Source organism: Rutidosis leptorrhynchoides, chromosome 5 (genome assembly GCF_046630445.1).
Source record: "Rutidosis leptorrhynchoides isolate AG116_Rl617_1_P2 chromosome 5, CSIRO_AGI_Rlap_v1, whole genome shotgun sequence".
NCBI lineage: Eukaryota > Viridiplantae > Streptophyta > Magnoliopsida > Asterales > Asteraceae > Rutidosis > Rutidosis leptorrhynchoides.
In genome coordinates this window covers 155,629,073-155,655,611 of record NC_092337.1, presented here as the reverse complement: position 1 = coordinate 155,655,611, position 26,539 = coordinate 155,629,073, and the positions used below count along the sequence as shown (strand labels likewise).

The window sequence follows — 26,539 nt, the reverse complement described above, 5'->3', positions numbered from 1 at the left end:
AAACTGAAACTATCGAATTTATACCTGCACCTCATCTGAATTTTCAAACCCCGCGACTCGCGGAGTTTTTCTGGTACGTGGCACCGCGACTCGCGGAGCCACCCTGACACGAACAGAAACCCTATTCTGCATTAATTACGGTGTAATTATTATTATTATTATTATTTAATTAAAACCCTAATTAGGGTTAGTATTTTAAATAATTAATTAATTTAGTTTTATTTATTTAATTTGTATTTTAAGTTTAATTGGTTTATAAAATTAATAGTTTTATAAAATAAATAATATAAAAATAATATTTTTATAAAAATTGTACTTTTTAAAACTTTTAGTTTATTTTTATATTTTGTCCCTTTTTATTCGTTTTTAGCGTAATTTTTGTATTTTTCGCTCATTTTTAGTTTTAAGTTCTAGTATTTTGCCGTAGCTTATTTTTTCACTTCTCGATTTTTAAGTTTTGCCGTAAAATCCCTTAAGTACTTTTTCTTTAGACTAAGATTTAGGTGCTTTAGAATTTTGCGACGCCTTTATAAGTTTTAGTACCTTTTTAAGATATTGTCATTTGGTATATGGTATTTCTTTTAAGCTTTAATATTTTTAGACGTAACTTTTAATTTTTTAGTTTTTAGTTCCTTTTTAAGTTTTAACGCGCTACTTTCTTATTTTTATTTTTCGACGCCTTTTACCTATGTATCAATTATCACTCTAATTAGTAATCTTAATTTGCAATTTTAAATTTAAGTTAGTGATAATAATAAGGTTGGGTTAGTCGAGTGTTTTAAAGTTTTATAAGTCACTCTTTTTCTTTCTTATTTCTCGACATTCTAGTTTTAGGACATAGATTTTTATTCTATTTCTTCTCTAAATTTCTTAAAATTACAAAAATTTATTTTAAGTGGTTAAATTGATAGACATCAAAATTTTCTGGTTCGTAGTAATAGTTGGATTTGTACGTGGACCGGGTTATTGGAGCCAAACAGTACTCAATTATATTGAGACCAAACGAATCCTGCTCCTCTGCTGCATCTTTTGGCTATTCGAAACGTGGGCAAAATCAGAAAAGTCTATTAATTGGATAACTTATATAATTTTTCTTTCCTTTTAAAAACTAATAGGATATTCAGTGAATGCACCGAGCAAAACGTTCACCACCTTTTGTACGTTCACCACCTGTAACCAGATCAAGACATCTAGCAAATATTGTCGTCATTGATTTTTCTTTAGAATCGTCATCCAGTCGACCAAGTACTCCAATTCAAATTTCCGATAATCCATTTTTTGAACCCGACCTCACAATTGAGAATCCGGAGAATATTCAGGGACGATTCATAGATCCTGAACCATTAATTTTTCCTCCGGAACCACCAATCATTCAAACAGAGATTCTTGAGGAACGAACCATTAAATCAGAATCCTCTAGTGATTCAGATTCAACAAATTCAATCATGGAAAATCTGGAACCTTTAAATATGGAAGACCGAATGAGAGCTAAATGCACTGGCCAAGGTTACGCAATTACTCATCCAGACATTAATGCGCCAGATTATGAAATCAAAGGAAAAATTCTACACATGGTAACTAATCAATGCCAATTTAGTGGTGCGCCGAAGGAAGATCCAAATGAACATCTTCGTACCTTTAATAGGATCTGCACACTATTTAAAATAAGATAAGTTGATGATGAACAGATATATCTCATGTTATTTCCCTGGACTTTAAAGGGAGAAGCCAAAGATTGGTTGGAATCGTTACCTGAAGGGGCGATTGATACATGGGACGTTTTAGTTGAAAAATTTCTTAAACAATTCTTTCCGGCATCTAAAGCCGTGAGACTTCAAGGAGAAATTGTTACGTTCACACAGAAACCAAATGAAACTCTATATGAGGCATGGACAAGATTTGGAAATTTATTGAGAGGATGTCCGCAACATGGTTTAGACACTTGTCAAATAGTACAAATATTCTACCAAGGATGCGATATCACTACAAGAAAATACATCGATATAGCAGCTGGTGGTTCTATTATGAAGAAAACCGAAACTGATGCTTATAAAATTATTGATAACACTGCTTCCCACTCACATGAGTGGCACCAAGAAAAAGATATCGTTAGATCATCTAAAGCAGCTAGAGCCGATTCTAGCCATGACTTAGATTCCATTTCCGCAAAGATAGATGCTGTCGAGAGACGAATGGAAAAGATGACTAAAGATATTCACTCAATACGAATTAGTTGTAAGCAGTGTGGAGGACCACATTTGACAAAAGATTGTCTCAGTATTGAACTAACAATGGAACAAAGAGAGAATGTTTCATACATAAACCAAAGGCCTGGAAATAATTATCAAAATAATTATCAACCGCCAAGACCAATTTACAATCAAAACCAGAATTATAACTGAAATATTCCATACAACAATCAACAAGGTCCTAGCAATTAACAAGTATCCAATAATACTTACAATCAGCAAAGACCTAATTTTCAAAACAAACCACCACAACCCGATGATAAAAAGCCGAATTTAGAAGATATGATGACGAAGCTAGATGAAACTCAAACGCAGTTTTTCACATCTCAAAAACAAACCAATGAACAAAATGCTCAAGCATTTAGAAATCAACAAGCTTCTATTCAAAATTTGGAACAAGATGTAAGTAACCTAGCAAGGTTAATAGGTGAAAGAAAACCGAGAAGTTTACCAAGTGATACAAATGCTAACCCCCGGAATGAAACAGCTAAAGCCATTACCACAAGAAGTGGTACAACACTTAAACCACCTGAAATACCTGTAACTTCTGATGAAGCTATTCCTACTCCACAAGAACCACAACCTGAACAAGATAAGGAAAAAGAACCGGTAGTTGAAAAGGTTAATGAAGATAACACAGTTAAGGCTAAACCTTATGTTAAACCATACCAACCACCACTTCCTTACCCGAGTAAAATGAAAAAAGAGAGACTTGAAGCCGAGCAATCCAAATTCTTGGATATGTTTAAACAGATAAATGTAAATCTTCCTTTCATTGATGTGATTTCAGGAATGCCTATATATGCTAAATTTCTGAAAGATCTAATCTCAAATAGAAAGAAAATGGAAGAACTCTCGGCTGTTACTATGAATGCTAATTGTTCAGCAGTGTTGTTGAATAAGATACCAGAAAAATTATCTGATCCAGGAAGTTTCACAATTCCATGTTTTCTGGGTAGTCTTAGTTCAATAGAAGCATTGGCAGACTTAGGTGCTAGTATAAATTTAATGCCGTATTCACTATACGCTAAACTAGACCTTGGAGAATTGAAACCAACAAGAATAAGTATACAACTAGCCGATCGATCAATAAAATATCCTAGAGGGATAATGGAGAACATGCTAGTTAAAGTTGGTACTTTAGTATTTCCAGTAGATTTTGTTGTTCTGGACATGAAAGAAGATTCTCAAGTTCCTCTCATATTTGGAAGACCATTCTTAAACACGGCTAAAGCAATGATAGACGTGTTTGGTAAGAAACTGACCCTAAGTATAGAGGACGAGAGTGTTACCTTTTCAGTTGATAGAGCAATGCAAAAACCGTAATCTTCAGATGATACATGTTATTATATTCAAACTATAGATTCACATGCAGAATTGTTAGAAAAATTTCCAGAATTACAAGGAACAGGAGAATGTTCTTTAGGAGAAGGAACTGAACCAATTGATGAAACTGAAATATTAGCTACACTAATGGCTAATGGATATGAACCAACAACATAAGAGATTCAAATGCTAAAAGAAGAAGACAGATATCGATACAAATCATCGATAGAAGAACCACCGACATTAGAGTTAAAGCCACTTCCAAACCATTTGGAATATGCTTATTTACATGGTGAATCTGAATTACCTGTAATAATATCGTCTTCTCTTATTGAAAATGAAAAATCTCAACTCATTTCTGTGTTGAAAGCTCATAAACCAGCCATTGCATGGAAGATTCATGATATAAAAGGAATAAGTCCTTCGTATTGCACACATAAAATCCTTATGGAAGAAGGTCATAAAACGTATGTACAACGCCAACGAAGACTAAATCCTAATATGCAAGATGTTGTTAAGAAAGAAATTATTAAACTGCTAGATGCAGGTTTAATTTATCCAATTTCTGATAGTCCATGGGTAAGCCCAGTTCAATGCGTGCCTAAGAAGGGTGGCATGACTGTCATCACAAATGAGAAAAATGAGCTTATTCCTACCAGGACTGTAACAGGATGGCGTGTATGTATTGATTATAGAAAATTAAATGACGCCACCAGAAAAGATCACTTTCCCTTACCTTTTATTGATCAAATGTTGGAAAGATTAGCCGGAAACAGTTACTATTGTTTTCTTGATGGTTTTTCGGATATTTTCAAATTCCAATAGCACCCGAGGATCAAGAGAAAACCACATTCACGTGCTTTATGGTACTTTTGCTTACAAACGCATGCCATTTGGACTTTGCAACGCCCCTGCAACCTTTCAAAGGTGCATGATGGCGATTTTTCACGACATGATAGAAGAATGCATGGAAGTTTTCATGGATGACTTTTCAGTCTTCGGTGATACTTTTGAAACATGTCTAGCTAATCTTGAACGAATGCTTATTAGATGCGAATAATCAAATCTAGTACTTAATTGGGAGAAATGCCATTTCATGGTTAAGGAAGGCATCGTTCTTGGTCATAAAATTTCAAAGGAAGGAATTGAAGTGGATAGAGCTAAAGTAGATGTAATTGCTAAACTTCCACATCCCACCAATGTTAGAGGAGTTAGGAGTTTTCTAGGGCATGCCGGTTTTTACCGACGCTTTATAAAAGATTTTTCTAAAATTGCCACTCCTATGAATAAACTCCTAGAAAAGGATGCTCCATTCATCTTTTCAGATGAATGCATCAAATCTTTTAATATTCTTAAAGAAAAACTCACTAATGCGCCGATCATGATAACACCAAATTGGAATCTACCGTTTGAACTAATGTGCGATGCAAGTGATTTTGCAATGGGAGCCGTTTTAGGACAAAGGATTGAAAAACGATTTCAACCTATATATTATGCTAGTAAGATGTTACAAGGAGCACAAACGAATTACACAACTACTGAAAAATAACTCCTTGCTATTGTCTTTGCTTTTGACAAATTTCGTTCATATCTCGTTCTAGCTAAAATGGTGGTCTATACCGACCATTCTGCTCTTAGGTACCTATTTTCGAAACAAGATGCCAAACCAAGATTAATCCGTTGGATCTTACTCTTACAAGAATTCGATATTGAAATCCGAGATAAAAGAGGAGCAGAAAATCTCGCAGCCGATCATCTTTCTCGTCTTGAAAATCCTGAATTAGAAGTTCTAAATGAATCGGCCATACAAGACAACTTTCCTGATGAATATCTATTGAAAATAGATTATAATGAAATACCATGGTTTGCAGACTATGCAAACTACTTAGTATGTGGATTCCTTGAAAAAGGATTGTCGTACCAAAAACGAAAGAAATTCTTTAGTGATATAAAACACTATTTCTGGAAAGATCCACATTTGTTTAAAAGTTGTCCCGATGGAATAATACGCCGATATGTATTCGGAGATGAAGCTAGTAAAATCTTAAACCATTGTCACACAGGACCAACAGGAGGGCATTATGGGCCTCAACTCATAGCAAGAAAAGTTTATGATGTTGGATTCTATTGGCCTACAATTTACAAAGATGCACACCTTCTTTGCAAATCCTGTGATGATTGTCAAAGGGCTGAAAAAATAAGTCAACGTGATGAAATGCCACAAAATGTCATTCAAGTATGTGAAGTATTTGACGTTTGGGGTATTGACTTTATGGGTCCATTTCCAAAATCTCATAATAATTTATACATTCTCATAGCCATTGATTATGTATCTAAATGGGCGGAAGCACAAGCTCTCCCAACTAACGATGCACGAGTTGTAGTTAACTTTTTAAAACGTCTTTTTGCAAGGTTTGGAACACCGAAAGCTTTAATAAGTGATCGGGGAACTCATTTCTGTAATAATCAACTTGAGAAAGTTCTCAAAAGATATGGAATAACTCATAAAATCTCCACCGCATATCATCCACAAACAAGTGGACAAGTTGAAAATACCAACCGAGCCTTAAAACGTATTCTAGAGAAAACCGTAGGATCAAATCCGAAGGAATGGTCCATAAAATTGGAGGATGCACTCTGGGCTTTTAGAACAGCCTACAAAACTCCAATTGGAACCACACCTTTTAGACTCGTTTACGGAAAAGCATGTCATCTTCCAGTAGAAATTGAACACAAAGCATTTTGGGCTTTGAAGACATGTAATCTTGGTTTACATGAAGCTGGACGTCTACGATTAAGTCAATTAAACGAATTAGAAGAATTAAGACATGAATCATATGAAAATTCGTTAATCTATAAAGAAAGAACGAAGAAATGGCATGATAAAAGAATCAGAAGTTCAAAAGAATTTAAAGAAGGAGATAGAGTTCTTCTTTTCAATTCACGATTCAAGCTATTTCCTGGAAAATTGAAATCACGATGGTCTGGACCATTCATAGTCAAAAGAGTTTTCCCATATGAAACGATAGAATTAATAAATTCAAATGGGATTGAATTTAAAGTTAATGGTCACAGAGTTAAACACTACATAGATAGTCTGATGGAAGTCGACAATGATGTTAATCACAATTTCAACACCACAGCTAACTAAGTGTGGGGAAAATCAAGTCTTTTAAAGGATAATATGTATTTCTGTTAGAGTTAGATTTTCTGTTTTCGTGTAATTCTCGAAAATGGAACCCGAATGGTCTTTCCCTAGCAGACCCTAAAGAACTAGTCTTCTTCCCCCATTCTGAATTTTTATTTTTTTAGGTTTTACGAAATGAAGACTTCCTGTGAACTAAACCATGGTCTAATGCTACACACTTTGATCACTAAACGTAATAATGACACACTTTCGAGTGAACTAGTATCAGTAATCAGAGAAAAATTGGACCGAGTAAGAAAAGAATCCAGATGCGAAGATAATAAGTTACAATTTGGTAAAGGAAAATCAAAATCCGCAGCAAAAAGAAGAGCACGACACCTTGAAAGATGTCACAAATGCGGAAAATGGTCACACGAAGGTAAATGTTCAAATAATCAAACCTATTCAAACACCGAATTTGTTACTTTATGCAGAGATGGACCGTTCATATGTTTAGAAGAAAAAATGTTAAATGCTCGAGGTTACGCCTATGTAGCCATGGAAAACCAATTAGTTCGACTATCTTATGAGTGGGCTAGAGCATATCACTAAGAATACTATCTCACAGGTAAGTCTGTACAGTTTTATTTTTATTTTTATTTTTAACCTTTTGATAATAAATGCTAATTTATTCGCTATAGAGTATTAAATTGGTATTCAATAAAATTAGGTCTTGCGACCGAAATTATTGATATCATACAAAAATTTATTACATCACTGCGAAATTTACCGTTTATTCTTAAGGTATAAATATCTTTAATCAATCAACTCAAAATATTTCAAAAATTCGTCATGAGTTAAATTAGGTTATGGAACCGAAATTACTTTACCGAAAAAAGGGGCGTATATTTTTGATAATATTTGATTGATTAAAGTGGGATAAATGCCAAAAAGATTTTTAATTTTATTTTTAAAAAAATTAATAAATTAATATTAAAATAATATTGTAAACTTTTTAAATTAATATATTTAAAATTGTAAATATTTGAAAAATTGATATTTTTAAGTTTGTATGTAAAAAATATATAATATAAGTTTGGTGTGAATTTTTAATTTTAATAATATGAATTTTTAATTTTATGCATTTTAAATTTAAGTTTGGTGTGAATTTAAAAACAAAAATTTACTTTATTTTGCTAAGTTAAAAATATGATTTTTAAAAATTTGTCGTAAGTTGAAGACTAGGTCGTTGAACCGAAATTGCTTTACCCAAGGGAGGGACGAGAAATTTTATTATCATTATTTTTAATCTTATTGACTTAAAGTATGCCAAAAAAATTAAAAAACCCAAAAATCTTTGCTTTTAAAACAACGCTTCAAAAAGACAAATTTTAAAATTTTGTCGAGGGACGGACTAGGACAACGTTCCGAAACGACCTCGTCCTAAATAACAAGGGAAACGAAATTTTAAAATTAATTTATTAATTTGTTTTATAAGTTAAAGATTTCTAAAAAAAAAAATCCAATATGTTTGGAAACTTTGGTAAAATTTAATCATTTTTCTACGCTAATCACCCTCAATAATTTAAATTGTTACTGATTTCTTGCAAATGAGGGCATTGCAAGATCTTAAGTGTGGGAAGGGGTTAAATTCTTTCTGAATTTTAAATTTTTTTAATATAAACACTTGGTTACCATTAAAAATACTAGTAACGCAGTAGTTGTATTAGAATCTAGTACTCTCTGATAATAAAGAACAGCCCTAGTCTTATATACTGACTACCCACTTCTAGTAAAAAAAATTTAAAAAAAAATTTCAACTAAATGAATTCAAAATCATGTTTATACATATTTATGAACGATAAAACTAGGTGTTAACACCAAAATTATTGTTACCTAGGAAAGGACATAAATTGAGAAACAACCCAAAACGCTAGAATTCATTTAAGAATGGAATAGAGGAGAATAAAAAGGCAAAGAAAGGAAAATAAAAGCCAAGTGTGGGAAAAATTTACCAAGTTATTCAAATTATATATCACATATTTTTATACAAATAATTGAAGATACTTTTGTTTTGAACGAAAATAATCAGTTTTACCCGATTTAATGTAATATATTTGAAAGAAGATGGATCTACACGATGAATCAATTTCATCATTAAAAGGAAGTAAAGTCTTCCGAAAAAGACACGCGCTTCTTGATTTAGGTCATGAAGTTGTCGTCCAGACCAGCTGTAGGTTGACGAAAAATCTAGAAAAGTCATCTCTAAAATCAGCAGGAAATCCACGGACCTCAGCATAAAACAGGGTCGCCAAGTGGTCAGACTTATCCTAACCATGAGAGGATCTGTCTCGTAAAATGGGGAGGACGCCGTGCAAATTAGCTGGATAAGACTAATGAATCAGATCCCCAGAAAGGATAATCTCCTTAAAGATCAAAAATCAGCTTTTAAGACTGATATTACTCAATCCTAGAGATTGACCTTAAAGATTGAGAATTCCAAACTCATGGAATTCAATGATATCTAAACTCGAGCTTGAACGAGAAAATATTTTGATCAAAATTACAAACCGATTTGTTTTCTAAAAACCCATGTTCAATGCGTTCATTACCATTGAACGTAAAATCCTAGGAATTCACCTGGAATTCATTAGGTCACCTGAACCAAATCGGGTGTCAACCGTAAGAACGGTGGTTGCATAGTATGGTCAAAGACAGGACCTTGTGCCAGACCAAAAAATTATAAGGGTGAGCTTTACTATTGCTCCTACAAAGGATAGCAATTGTGTCCGACACGTTATAGACCATAATTAAAAGCATGTCAAGGGATATTGCCTTAACAGTTGCTTGTTCAACGCTTCCCTTTACAACCAGACGGTAGTTTATCGAAAGGTAATATACGGAGCAAGTATACTGGACGTGTTGCTTTCCTAATACAAGGTTAGCAAGTGGGTGACACAAAACCACAAGTTTTGAGCTAAAATTTTCAAATCTGAAACCCACCAAACCCACAAAAACAATTTGCAAATACCGGTGAAGGGTTATTCCGGAAAACTTATCTAGGGTAAAAGCTAGATTTAATTTTCAAAAGATCAAATGTTTTCATAAAGATCCAATTTCCTTAATGGATCTAAATTTTTATAGTCATGTGGGACTGTAAACCACATCGTTACTACCATTATTTATACCGCCGTATAGAAATCACTGATGTACAAAGTGTGAAGAATAAAGAAGTGATTCTAGTATTTCAAGACTATATTGCTTGAGGACAAGTAATGCTCAAGTGTGGGAATATTTGATAATGCTAAAAACGAATATATATTTCATAGCATTATTCCTCAAGAAAGACAAGATTTTAGTTGCAATTGTTCTATTTACAAGTGATATTCGTTTAAATAATAAAAGGTGAAGACAAAATGACAGATTCGACGAATTGAAGACGCAAACGACCAAAAAGCTCAAAAGTACAAAATACAATCAAAGAGGTTCCAATTATTGATAAGAAACGTCTCAGAATTACAAGAGTACAAGATTCAAAACGCAAAGTACAAGATATTAAATTGTACGCAAGGACGTTCAAAAATCCGGAACCGGGACCAGAGTCAACGCTCAACGCTCGACGCAATGGACTAAAAATTACAAGTTAACTATGTATATAAATATAATATAATATATAATTAATTATATAAAATATATATATTATATTTATATATTAAAACCATCGGCAGACTAGGATCCAAACTTGTGTGAGCTGGATTTACGAACTCCGCGACTCGCGGAGCTGTCCAGGACAAAAATGCCTATAAAAGCTCGCGCATTCTGAACGATCCTTTTATCAATCTCTCTATCAACGTATATATATATATATATATATATATATATATATATATATATATATATATATATATATATTAATTTTAATTTTAATTTCTAATAATAAGGGTATGTTAGCGAATGTTGTAAGGGTGTAAGTCGAATTCTGTCCGTGTAACGCTACGCTATTTTTAATCATTGTAAGTTATGTTCAACCTTTTTAATTTAATGTCTCGTAGCTAAGTTATTATTATGCTTATTTAAAACGAAGTAATCATGATGTTGGGCTAATTACTAAAATTGGGTAATTGGGCTTTGTACCATAATTGGGGTTTGGACAAAAGAACGACACTTGTGGAAATTAGACTATGGGCTATTAATGGGCTTAATATTTGTTTAACTAAATGATAGTTTGTTAAATTTAATATAAAGATTTACAAACTGGGTCACGGCCTACGGCCCAACTGAAATTGATCTATAAACCCATTAACAAAAAATAATAACTCGGTTTAATGATTGAAAGGGGACAGTGGAATTAAGCTGTAAAAAGAAATCATGACTCCTTCCAGTTGTGTTTTGATCGAATAGCAGCCCCATATAGCAATTTATAAGTCCACCAAACTAGTATAATATCACGTTTTATTTTTGATTGGTTTGCGTATTCTAGTCGATGAAAAAAGAAAATAACGAAAGAAAGAAGAGGTTGATCATTATTCACTCAACTTTACCTTTTTATTATATCTTTATCAAATCACAAGTAGAGGAGTAGGGCTAGTAAAATGTCGGCCACTTGATTATACTTAGTCCCACAAATGCAATTAGTCTCAAGGGATTTGGTGTATTAATAATCATATTGACAAAGCTATAATTGTGATCATATCGACTCACAAAAATTATCTTTTATTTCTCGCATTTAGTTTCCAATTAAAGGGAAGTACGCATGCAACAATGATAAAAAAAAATGATAGAAAGAATGTTGTAGCATGCATATGTGGCGAGTGGTGGTGATTAAATGGGTCAAAAGTTGAAACAGAAAATGGAAGATGAGAGTGGTCGTACGTTTACAGGTGATGGGCTGAATAGTTTAATATCGAGCAATCAGAAGTGGTTTTGTGGTTATTTAAATAGGAAAACAACCACAGCTGCAGTTATTATATATTTAGGTGATATTATGGGTGGGTTTCGAACAGTTTAAAGAGGTAGCTCAAAAGATGTCGTGGTTGTTTATGGGTCTGGTTGACGAGTTTGGGTTTGAAACGGAATATAAGAAGCAGTAGCAGCACAACCATTATATTTGTAATCGTGAATTACAAAAAGAAAGAAAAGAAAGTGGTTGATGATAATCGATGGTTAAGGTGTATGGTTCTAATGTTTGATCGAAGATAGATGTGGAAACAGATGATTAGCAACAGCTGGTAGCCTATAGTGGTTTGTCTACCGATGAATGGGATGGTGGGTTGCAAACACAAGAAAGAAAATGGCAGCGTTTTTCAATAGTTTGAAGTGGTTGTTTGTTGGTGATCTTTCTCTAACACTAAGATAGAAAACAAGTGGTTTTGTTTCTCTCCCCCTCTCCCTTTAACTCTCTAATAGAAGTAGTGATTTTATAGCTGTATGTGAATGATTATAATAGTATTCCAATGTACGATCGATTTGGTTTGTAGTGAAAATGGATTTGGACGTGTAACAAGATTCAGACAGGATTATGCAGTACAAGATTTGAAGGGCAATTGTGAAGTCGACATGTAACAGAACACAGACATGGTTCTTCAAACAAGAAGAAGAAAACAAGAAAAAGAATAAGTCAGATTATGACCTGTAACTAATTCATACACTTATTTGATATTTATTTCAAATTGATTTTGTTTTGTATCTATGATGAATTCGACGTTTTGCAAGAATCAGACAGGATTCTCAATCAAGAAGAAGAAGACAGAGGTAAAAGAAAAGAAATTGAAAGCAACAGATTCTTCAATCAGGAAGAAGAGGAAGAAAATAAAAGTAGATTGGACACTCAACTGATTTTGTTGTATTGTGAATTCGCCTAGTATCAATTGCAGACAGGAACAATGATTCTATACAGTTTGATGAAATAGATTTTGATTTTGTAATTGAAGTTGATTTTGTAATCCTTATTTAATTAATCTAAATTGATAATTATATTATTAATACAATAATTGATAATGCTAAAAACGAACATATATTTCATAGCATTATTCCTCAAGAAAGACAAGATTTTAGTTGCAATTGTTCTATTTACAAGTGATATTCGTTTAAATAATAAAAGGTGAAGACAAAAGACAGATTCGACGAATTGAAGACGCAAATGACCAAAAAGCTCAAAAGTACAAAATACAATCAAAGAGGTTCCAATTATTGATAAGAAACGTCTTAGAATTACAAGAGTACAAGATTCAAAATGCAAAGTACAAGATATTAAATTGTACGCAAGGACGTTCGAAAATCCGGAACCGGGACCAGAGTCAACTCTCAACGCTCGACGCAATGGACTAAAAATTACAAGTTAACTATGTATATAAATATAATATAATATATAATTAATTATATAAATTATATATATTATATTTATATATTAAAACCGTCGGCAGACTAGGATCCAAACTTGTGTGAGCTGGATTTACGAACTCCGCGACTCGCGGAGTTTGTAGTGCAAAAATGCCGCAACTCGCGGAGCTGTCCTGGACAAAAATGCCTATAAAAGCTCGCGCATTCTGAACGATCCTTTTATCTATCTCTCTATCAACGTATATATATATATATATATATATATATATATATATATATATATATATATATTTATATTTTAATTTTAATTTCTAATAATAAGGGTATGTTAGTGAATGTTGTAAGGGTGTAAGTCGAAATTCTGTCCGTGTAACGCTACGCTATTTTTAATCATTGTAAGTTATGTTCAACCTTTTTAATTTAATGTCTCGTAGCTAAGTTATTATTATGCTTATTTAAAACGAAGTAATCATGATGTTGGGCTAATTACTAAAATTGGGTAATTGGGCTTTGTACCATAATTGGAGTTTGGACAAAAGAACGACACTTGTGGAAATTAGACTATGGGCTATTAATGGGCTTAATATTTGTTTAACTAAATGATAGTTTGTTAAATTTAATATAAAGATTTACAATTGGACGTCCCTATAAATAACCATATACACTCGATCGGACACGATGGGCGGGGTATTTATATGTACGAATAATCGTCCATTTAACCGGACACGGGAATGGATTAATAGTCTATGGAATTATTAAAACAGGGGTGAAATTATGTACAAGGACACTTGGCATAATTGATAACAAAATATTAAAACCTTGGGTTACACGCAGTCGATAACCTGGTGTAATTATTAAACAAAGTATTAAAACTTTGTTACAGTTTAAGTCCCCAATTAGTTGGAATATTTGACTTCGGGTATAAGGATTATTTGACGAGGACACTCGCACTTTATATTTATGATTGATGGACTGTTATGGACAAAAACCAGACGGACATATTAAATAATCCAGGACAAAGGACAATTAACCCATGGGCATAAAACTAAAATCAACACGTCAAACATCATGATTAAGGAAGTTTAAATAAGCATAATTCTTTTATTTCATATTTAATTTCCTTTATTTTATATTTAATTGCACTTCTAATTATCGCACTTTTATTTATTGTCATTGTATTTAATTGCACTTTTAATTATCGTATTTTTAATTATCGCAATTTTATTTTATCGCACTTTTATTTATCGCAATTTCATTATCGTTATTTACTTTACGCTTTAAATTAAGTCTTTTATTTATTTAATATTTTATATTAGGTTTTAACTGCGACTAAAGTTTTAAAAATAGACAAACCGGTCATTAAACGGTAAAAACCCCCCTTTATAATAATAATATTACTTATATATATATTTGTATTTTTATAAATTAAAACTAATATAGCGTTAAGCTTTGTTTAAAAGATTCCCTGTGGACGAACCGGACTTACTAAAAACTACACTACTGTACGATTAGGTACACTGCCTATAAGTGTTGTAGCAAGGTTTAGGTATATCCATTCTATAAATAAATAAATATCTTGTATAAAATTGTATCATATTTAATAGTTTTTCCTAGTAAAATATAAAGCTATTTCATATACACCTCGCAGAACATCAATAATATTGATTCCTATAATATATCTGTATATATATGTGTATACATATGTATATATATATATATATATATATATATATATATATATATATATATATATATATATATATATATATATATATATATATATATATCTATTTTTATATATCTATGTATATATCTGTATTTATATATATGTATTACTAATAATAATGATAACCATAATATTAGTAATGACATATAACAAATTTTATATTTGTGTATTATATATAATACTAATATTAATATTTAATATTTATTTTAATAATAAGAATGAAAGTAATAATAATAAGATTAGTAAAAATAATAAGTTAAATGTACTAAATTTCATGTCTATATATTATCTATTGAAAATAATAATATAACTAATACTGATATTGATATTAATATTAGTATTAATTATAATAATGAAGGTAATAATAATATTATTATAACAACTATATTTTAACTTGTAATAAGATTTCATATATTAACCTTACATATTATTAATTATGTAATATTTATGTTATATAATAATATTTTTGAATATTTAATATTTATAATACAATATACATATATTATAGAAGTCATACATATATATATTTATTCTAATAACAACTTAACTATTCTATGTATTTATTTATAACAATAATTTCATACAAATGATTAATAACATTTATTATATAAATATTTTTATATATATATATATACATATCTATTTAAAAATAGTTGTTCGTGGATCGTCGGGAACAGACGGAGGTCCAATGAATGTATAGAAATAGTTCAAAAATTTTGAGACTCAACTTTATAGACTTTGCTTATCGTGTCGAAATCATATAAGAAAAAAGTTTAAATTTGGTCGAAAATTTTCGGGTCGTCACAGTACCTACCCGTTAAAGAAATTTCGTCCCGAAATTTGAGTGAGGTCGTCATGGCTAACAATAATAATGTTTTCCTGACGAATATGAGTTGATAACTAGAGTTTTATCATTATTAAATAATATATATAAAACGATTCGATTATGTGAAGCGTACGAGTGAAGCTGTCACAAAATAGTGAAATAAGAAAATAAAGATTCATGTTAGCTTTTGACGTAGTCACGATTGATTTTTGGAATTTAAGGACTTTAAAGAAATCTTCTAATCGGAAAGAAAATGTAATCGCAAGATTTATTAGCAAACTGTCGGAATTACGGAAGAACAGAAATATCAAGGAAAATATTTCCGTGATATGCTTAGAGATTAAGTAGAATGAAGGAGTTATGTAACATGGCACATGATGAGGGTAGGATCTGTGAACCATCATCACATTCCATTAGAAACTCAGCATGACTTACTGTAATATAATAACGTTGGCCGGGCTTCATTATATTATACTAACACATGCTTCAATTCCCAACATTTCTCCAGAACCCATTCATAATTTAAACTCGAATTTTAAAGAAATTTAGAAACTAAAATAGTTTCCTTTATGATGTAATACGGATTGTACGAAGAGATAAATAATTTTGGACGATAATATTTATGAAGGTATCTTCAGAAATATTGAGGATGTTTATAATGAAAGATACGATAATATCTTGGGATTTCTAAGATCGAAGAATAATGAAGAAATTTTCTTTCGCAAGAATGTAACATGAGTAAGAAACAGGGTATTTGCTAAAGATGTCAGCAGATACTGGATCATCTGAATTCAGTTAGTTCAGGTTTAGTCCTGGTGATTTGTCCACAGCCTCCTTCTATTGAGTGTTTCTAACACTCCATTCTTTATCGTCAAACTTTTAGCCATTAAAACCATCTATAGTTTTACTGCTTCATCAGCATCCAAAATTATCATAACTAAATCATTGGCTATCAATCCGAGGTGTTTCAAGAATTTGTATTTTTAGATGATTAAACGCTGATGATAATCGTCAAGATACGAATGATTGTTTAGGATGAAATCAAGTGGCAAACTTATATATCAAAGTTATAATAAGGCTAATCAGAATGAAAGTCGAAGTTGATTTGCTGGAGCTGTGACAAAATTGAATAATTTTGGAAAGGTATTGTAAAGTTATTTTCGGTAATAACACGCCAATGGATCTGTCACAGTTTTGAATTCAAAGTATGGCTTTGAAAGAAGTAGGAATCTAAAAGTGATGTCTTCTGTTAAATCTTGACTTGGATTTTGATCGGTCAAAATCCGAATATGAAATTAAATTTGAATGGAAATAGTTGTTCTTTGGTGAACGGATACGTATATGTGCAGATTTGGGCAATATTACTATTGACAGCTGAATCTGAATGGAAGAATGTACAGTGTAATTTTTAATGTGAAAACTAAATATTCCTCGGATATATATATATATATATATATATATATATATATATATATATATATATATATATATGTATATATATATATGTATATACATATATATATGTATATACATATATATATGTATATAGATATATATATATGTGTATATATATATATATATATATATATATATATATATATATATATGTATATATATATATATATATATATATATATATATATATATATATATATATATATATATATATATTTTCCAGATGTAATCATGGATTTAATGACTCAATATAATATTACACTCATTTGATTTACCATTAGAACTAGAATATATAATCTCTAAAACATTAGAGATTACATAATCGCCATGTAGAACGAAGATAAAATAGATAGAACGATACGTAGAACGATGATTATGCTCGAGGTACAGAATGAGATATTGAGACATGTGATGTTGAAACTTAGGTTGTTGGTGCTGGTGATATTGCTGAAGCTGGTAAATTTTGCTCCATATTCTCCAAATTGATTATTCAAGCGCGAAGCTCGTTGACTTTTTTCATTATTCCGGGATGATTGTCGGTCAGAACTAGCGGGTGAATAAGGTTTAGAATTGTAGATAGAATATAATTGTGACGAGCTACCCTGTAAATGAGGCTGAAAATGTTGTCTCGAACAGGTTCGCCTGCATGTGCTTCAGGTTCTTCACCAAGAGGTGAATTCAGTTGGTGGAAAGGATCGCCTTCGTCTATTCTTCATTGATTAAGTCGATTACGAACCCATCCCCAATTCATCCAGAATAGATGATGACTGATTGGTTGATTCATTCCGGTGACGCTGCTTTGGAGCTTAGGTGAACAACCATGTCAAAATAGCTGTCGGATTCCGAAGAACTTGAACTAGTGGCGAGTTCCATTTTGTACGATTGAGTAAAAGGTTTTTTTTTTAATATGAAATGATTTCCGGCTATCGGGTGGTATCCTAATTATATAGAATATCTATATATATATATATAGAACAAAAGATTTCGTAGATTACGGAGGAATTTACGGAATATGTCAGGCAAAGTTTACAGTAACAGATACGCTAAGATATGAATTAGCATATACGCTAAGATATGAATTTTGTCTATACACTTTTCATGCAATCAATGCAGTAAGATGTGTCTAGACTAAGAATGATAAGCAAGTGATTCCCTAAGAATGATAATCAGGTAATTTTCGACACGAAATGATAAGCAAAACTTTTGACATGCAGACACGGTCGAAGTCCAGACTCACTAATGCATCTAAACAACTATCAATTAGACACACTAATGCAAGACCTGGTTCGCTAAGACCACCGCTCTGATACCACCTGAAATACAGTTGGGGACAACCACCATCCCACCCAGTGCCTTAACTATCCGGCGACCACTGAGTGTACCTCAGATACTGATTTTAGGGCCTGCCTCTCGGCTACTGCCAACCTACGTAAGGGATCGCAAGGAGTAAGAGCCAATGCTTCGTCACAGGTCACACTGTGAGAACCTCCTTTACGACTAACCCGCCACACATGGACGCGGTTATACCAGTTCTGATACCACCTGTAGAGACCCGTCGTAATCCACTTGGATGAAGTCTTCATCAGATGATCCCATTGCGAGGTTCTGACCTCTATATGCCATGAATGACTCCAAGTAGTGTCTTTAAATTGAGCAAATGCACAGCGAAATGTTTCTTTCATACCTGAGAATAAACATGCTTTAAAGTGTCAACCAAAAGGTTGGTGAGTTCATAGGTTTATCATAAATAATAAAATTCATCATTTTGATAGACCACAAGATTTAAATACAGTACACCTATCTCGTGTACAAAACCATTTTTCATAAATCTTAGTAATCGTACACATATCTCGTGCACAAAAACTAATACACATAACCTGTGTATAAAAATCATTCTCTCGATACATAACATTCATATCAATTGGTGGCAATTATCATGTCCACATAATTCAACGGTGGCAATTATCATGTCCACATAATTCAACGGTGGCAATTATCATGTCCACATAATTCAACGGTGGCAATTATCATGTCCACATAATTCAACGATGGCAATTATCATGTCCACATAATTCAACGGTGGCAATTATCAAGTCCACATAATTCAACAGTGGCAATTATCATGTCCACATAATTCAATAATAATCCGCAGAACTTCTGTCTACATAATAATTCATTCGAGGAATGTTTTGCTTGTGTCTATCTCGTCAAACATTTATAAAAACATTTCATGTATTCGCAGTTCAAAACATATTTCAAAAGCATTTAATAAAGCAGTTGTAAAAATAGCGCATGTATTCTCAGTCCTAAAAATGTAAAGAGTAAAAGGGAATCAAATGAACTCACCATACGATATTTTGTAGTAAAAATATGCATACGACGATACTGAACAATGCACGATTGACCTCAGATTCACGAACCTATATCAATTATGTATATTAACACATATAATAGTAATCAAATAGTTTCATTTATTAATCTTATAATATTTATATATTAAGTGTTGTAGTTATATGAAATTTATTATAAATCCTAATTAATACCAATATTTTATGTATACTTTATATCTTAGATTATATGTTATCTATATTTATTTTGTATATATATTTAAAGTAAATAATATTTATACATATGATTATATATTTATATTTATATATAATTAATATTTTATCAAAAATCAACAATTTGTTATACAAATATGTTCAATATATAATTATATATAGTATTAATATAAGTATACTTTTATATACAAAATATTTAGTTGTTATGAAAAAAATACTAATGATAATAATAATAATAATAATAATAATAATAATAATAATAATAATAATAATAATAATAATAATAATAATAATAATAATAATAATAATAATAATAATAATAATAATAATAATAATACCTTTGAAGAAAAAGCTCCAAAAAGAGAATAAACTGCCTCCGCCCGGGATCGAACCCAAGACCTCTCGTTCAAAGACCACTCCCTTAACCGCTACTCTGCAACAACTATTTTTGATTATAACCATACTTAATTTTATGTAACCCGTTATATTTCGTTTCCATTTCCTTATTCTTAATCTCTTTGGCCCAGCTTATCTTTGGCCCAACAGAACTTTCATAACCCAAATATTTACAAGTCCAATTATGTGGTTAATTAAATCCACCAGTGGTCCATTAACATTACGAAGGGATTTGTTTCTTCTTCTATTTATTAAAAAAAAACGATGGAATAGAAACATGGGTGACGGTTTGTGTGATGGTCTAGCCGAGTTCCAAAATCAATAGATCATCCTTATCTTCAATCAAGTAATAATCATCTTCCTTCTCTTTATCCGCCATTAAGCTTTTGCAATGCAAACTAAAAAAAACTATACGAAACCCGACCGGTTTAATTCATGCGAAACTCAGTTCAATCTTTCTCAAAACAAATACATGCGTATGGATCTTAATGCATCCTAATAGCATCTACTCGACCATGAGACTCGTCTGGCATCATCGTTACTCATCATCTACGCTATTCGTTAGCACCTTCATTCATCACTATCATCATCGTTCATGTAATATCATCACCATAATCATAACATGATTGTCATCATGTCATTATCATAAACGTACATTATTATCAATATACAGCCCACTACAAACTGGGTCACGGCCCAATGGCACCAAAGAAGTATACGGCCCAACTGAAATTGATCTATAAACCCATTAACAAAAAATAATAACTCGATTTAATGATTGAAAGGGGACAGTGGAATTGAGCTATAAAAATAAATCATGACTCCTTCCAGTTGTGTTTTGATCGAATAGCAGCCCCATATAGCAATTTATAAGCCCACCAAACTAGTATAATATCACGTTTTATTTTTGATTGGTTTGCGTATTCTGGTCGATGAAAAAAGAAAATATCGAAAGAAAAAAGAGGTTGATCATTATTCACTCAACTTTACCTTTTTATTATATCTTTATCAAATCACAAGTGGAGGAGTAGGGCTAGTAAAATGTCGGCCACTTGATTATACTTAGTCCCACAAATGCAATTTGTCTCAAGGGATTTGGTGTATTAATAATCATATTGACAAAGCTATAATTGTGATCATATCGACTCACAAAAATTATCTTTTCTTTCTCGCGTTTAGTTTCCAATTAAAGGGAAGTACGCATGCAACAATGATAAAAAAAAATTGATATAAATAATGTTGTAGTATGCATATGTGGCGAGTGGTGGTGATTAAATGGGTCGAAAGTTGAAACAAAAAATGGAAGAGGAGAGTGGTCGTACGTTTGCAGGTGATGGGCTGAATAGTTTAATATCGAGCAATCAGAAGTGGTTTTGTGGTTATTTAAATAGGAAAACAACCACAGCTGCAGTTATTATATATTTAGGTGATATTATGGGTGGGTTTCGAACAGTTTAAAGAGGTGGCTCAAAAGATGTCGTGGTTGTTTATGGGTCTGGTTGACGAGTTTGGGTTTGAAACGGAATATAAGAAGCAGTAGTAGCACAACCATTATATTTGTAATCATGAAATACAAAAAGAAAGAAAAGAAAGTGGTTGATGATAATCGATGGTTAAGGTGTATAGTTCTAATGTTTGATCGAAGATAGAAGTGGAAACAGACGATTAGCAACAGCTGGTAGCCTAGAGTGGTTTGTCTAACGATGAATGGGATGGTGGGTTGCAAACACAAGAAAGAAAATGGCAGCGTTTTTCAATAGTTTGAAGTGGTTGTTTGTTGGTGATCTTTCTCTAACAGCAAGACAGAAAATAAGTGGTTTTGTTTCTCTCCCCCTCTCCCTTTAACTCTCTAATAGAAGTAGTGATTTTATAGCTATATGTGAATGATTATAATAGTATTCCAATGTATGATCGATTTGGTTTGTAGTTAAAATGGATTTAGACATGTAACAAGATTCAGACAGGATTATGCAGTACAAGATTTGAAGGGTTCTTCAAACAAGAAGAAGAAAACAAGAAAAGGAATAAGTCAGATTATGACCTGTAACAAATTCGTACACTTATTTGATATTTATTTCAAATTGATTTTGTTTTGTATCTATGATTGAATTCGACGTTTTGCAACAATCAGACAGGATTCTCAATCAGGAAGTAGAAGACAGAGGTAAAAGAAAAGAAAATGAAAGCAACAGATTCTTCAATCAGGAAGAAGAGGAAGAAAATAAAAGTAGATTGGACACTCAACTGATTTTGTTGTATTGTGAATTCGCCTGGTATCAATTGCAGACAGGAACAAGGATTCTATACAGTTTGATGAAACAGATTTTGATTTTGTAATTGAAGTTGATATTGTAATCCTTATTTAATTAATCTAAATTGATAATTATATTATTAATACAATAATACTGATTCCTATAATATATCTGTATATATATGTGTGTGTGTGTATATATATATATATATATCTGTATTTATATATATGTATTACTACTAATAATGATAACCATAATATTAGTAATTACATATATCAAATTTCATATTTGTGTATTATATATAATACTAACATTAATATTTAATATTTATTTTAATAATAATAATGAAAGTAATAATAATAAGATTAGTAAAAATAATAAGTTAAATGTACTAAATTTCATGTCTATATATTATCTATTGAAAATAATAATATAACTAATACTGATATTGATATTAATATTAGTATTAATTATAATAATGAAAGTAATAATAATATTATTATAACAACTATATTTTAACTTGTAATAAGATTTCATATATTAACCTTACAGATTATTAATTATGTAATATTTATGTTATATAATAATATTTTTGAATATTTAATATTTATAATACAATATACATATATTATAAAAGTCATACATATATATATATTTATTCTAATAACAACTTAACTATTCTATGTATTTATTTATAACAATAATTTCATACAAATGATTAATAACATTTATTATATATATATATATATATATATATATATATATATATATATATATATATATACATATCTATTTAAAAATAGTTGTTCATGGATCGTCAGGAACAGTCGGAGGTCCAATGAATATATAGAAACAGTTCAAAAATTTTGAGACTCAACTTTACAGACTTTGCTTATCGTGTCGAAATCATATAAGAATAAAGTTTAAATTTGGTCGAAAATTTCCGGGTCGTCACATTTTTATGACCAAAACTCAATTGAGTATGGAGAAGACATCTATTCTAAGCATGTTAAGAAAGGTTTCATGAATTATAGATGTCGGGAACTAGTCAAAATCTATTTGGTCGAAAATGGTAACAGAGAAAACTGCGGTCGCACTGCGGTTGACCGTGGTGGCGATCGTGCAACTTGTTTTCATAAAACTGCGTTGCAATTTACTTTGGAGTTTCACGGTTGACTATGCGGTCGACCATACCTCGACCGTGTGTTTAGCTCAACTTTTAATTTCATTATTTAGCCTATGTTTGACTTGGTCATTTGCAAGATAAAGTATGGATTAGTGACCTTGCGTGTTTTATGTTAAGATGTCAGTCATCACTTATGCATATGTGTGTGTCATCATCAAAACATATTCTTTGGTTAATCATTATACTTAAGTTTGTCGTTTAGTTCATTAACCAACATTCAACCAACAATATATATATATATATATATATATATATATATATATATATATATATATATATATATATATATATATATAATTTACATTAGATAACTGTTTTTATTCAAACTTTATATATATATTTTTATTTTTTAATAGATACGTGAACTACGGTCAGTTGATGGATTGAATTATAGAGATGAATTAATCTATCTAGCTGAAGGACCGGTGGGTACCTCAAACCATTACATTGCCTGCAATCTGAATGGTGTCAGGTTTGTGGTTAGCAATCACGATGATCGACGCATAACACAAAATAATGGAATTGCAACACTCGCAGATGCCAATGCTCCTGTCTCTAAGTATTATGGTCGGTTGAAAGATATTGTTGAGTTGCATTATGGTGGTGCATTTAGTGTTGTGTTATTCAGATGCCGGTGGTTCAATACTAAGAACGCCCGGAACCGTAAACGTAAAGTTAAAGTGAATAACATAACTAGTATTGACACGAAAGATGAGTGGTACCAAGATGATCAACACATTTTTGCAATACAAGCTAAAAAAGTCTTTTACATCGACGATCCTTCCAAAACCTCTAGCAGCTGGAAGGTCGTTCATGAGGTACATCATCGAAAACTCTGGGATAGAGACATTATCGAAGACACCATACGGGATGTTGTACACGAAACTAATTCATCCAATCTTAGCCTTAATGATGATTTAGATAATATGACTTATACAAGTATGAGTGTACCCGAAGAATCAATACCAATTCAGTTTAATCCACCAACACATGAAGTTAATCCACCAACACATGAAGTTAATGATGATGATGATGATGAAGACATTTGTGATTTAGAACCTTTTTCCCTTCCTCATGACATATGTGATGATGATGATGATGTGGTGGCTGACGATGAGCTAAATCCCAAAATTCCTCAAAATGAAGCTTACTCTAGTGATGATGATGATTATTGATGTGTAATTCTTGTCATTTATCAAAAAACGCTTGTTGTTGTAATCAAATGTTTAATATTTTTGTGAATGTTATTTCTATGAATGTCTTTTTAAATTTTCCGCATGAAATATATGTATATGTACACATACACACACACACACACACACACACACACACACACACATATATATATATATATATATATATATATATATATATATATATGTATGTATATATATATATATGTATATATATATAATTATATGTATATATATATGTATATGTATAAATGTATATCTATATATCATTGTTCTATTCACTTTATTTGTATTTATGCACATAAATTTCTTTGCTCTCATTTTCCTAATAATCGGTGCGGGGGCCGGTGGCCAAGATAACGAACCCCAATCTAATACACGGGGTAAACGGGGAAAATCAAAAAACATAGGTTTACGAAAAATGTACGATGCTCAAGGACGACTCGATATTGACTTTGATTTTACGTGGAATACCGTTAATCCGATAGGCCCCAATAGTTCAATGTTTGTTAGTTTGATATCTAGTGTTGTTAGGTCCCCGAAGTTCCCGAAACATTACGAGTGTTGGGCGGATGTGCCAAGGTCTTCAAAAGAATTAGTTTGGATTGATATCCGCGTAAGTTTAATTAATTAGTACTTATACATATACATATACATACATATACATATTTTTTCCATCTATCCCCCGCTATATATATATATATATATATATATATATATATATATATATATATATATATATATATATATATATATATATATATATATATATATATATATATATATATATATATATATATGCGTTTCTTATATACAATCTTCTAATATATCTATTACTTTATATCGTAGAATTTCTTTAAAATTGAACCTTGGCTAGAATCGGATAAAGAACATCTAGTCCGAGCTGCTGTTAACAAGATAGCGGGGGATAGATGGAAACACATAAAAAGTGAACAACAAGGTTATTTCAAAAACATCCGAAGCCAATATCCTAATGATATTGATTTTGTTCGTTCCCACCTACCACCGGACGTTGAAGCCGAACTCTGGAATCCTTTTGTTGACTTGATGCTTAACGAAGAATACCAAAAGCGTTGTGAGCAAAATGCAAAAAACCGGTCTAAAGTCCAATACCACAGTTTGCATGGAAGCAAATCGATAGTTAAACATTTGGTAAATTACGTAAACCTCCTTGTTTTTAATGTTTTACATAAATGATAAAATGTTAGAAAATATGTTATTTGATTTATATACATTTAAGTTATTTTGTGTGTGTTTGTAGAACGAGAATAAGATAAGGCACGGTCCGAAAATCGGTCCTATCAAAAATTACAAGCTCTTGCACAAACCCAAGGACGGAACCGGGTGGACTAAGGATTTCAAACCAAAACAACACTACGTAAGTAATAAATTTTCATAGATTTTGGTGTACTACTTATAAATATAAATATAAGTATAAGTCAAATGGTATATATATATAGATTTTGTGTAACCTTGTAGACAAGAATGAAGGAATTGCTAAAAGAACAACCGAGAAGAGACGAGACCGAAGTTACCAAAGTCGGCAAGTAATTCCGCATCTTCATCTTCTACCGGTCGGAGTAGACAACCACCAATGGAACCATACTACACCGCAAGTCAAATTGAACAAATCTTTGCTTTTAATAATCTTGTAGTCCCTCCCAATATTCAACCAAATTTTGGGTATACTACCGGTACTTCCAATTCCAATACTTCGCGCCCGAGCCGTAACAATGATGAAGATTTGTATGATGATGGATTTGACGATTTATAATTTGTTTGGTGTGTTTGAAGACAATTATGCTTTTGTTGGGTGTGTTTAATGTTAAGTTTATGTTTTGTAAACGATATTAGTTGATTTGGTAGTGTTTCCGAATTTTAA

General features: G+C 31.4%; 1 protein-coding gene and 1 non-coding gene across 2 annotated transcripts; one reads left to right on the top strand and one right to left on the bottom strand.

The window, feature by feature from the left end:
• Window positions 1-1,829: 1,829 nt before the first annotated feature.
• LOC139850761 (small nucleolar RNA R71) lies at window positions 1,830-1,936 on the bottom strand. Its single transcript, XR_011760142.1, has one exon. It is a non-coding gene; the product is annotated as a small nucleolar RNA R71 (small nucleolar RNA).
• Window positions 1,937-25,057: 23,121 nt separating this feature from the next.
• Window positions 25,058-26,208, top strand: LOC139849120 (uncharacterized). Its single transcript, XM_071838791.1, has 4 exons — window positions 25,058-25,252; window positions 25,486-25,809; window positions 25,919-26,035; window positions 26,137-26,208. Exons 1-4 carry the CDS (start codon window positions 25,058-25,060, stop codon window positions 26,206-26,208), a joined length of 708 nt encoding a protein of 235 aa, XP_071694892.1.
• The last annotated feature ends 331 nt before the right edge of the window (window positions 26,209-26,539 follow it).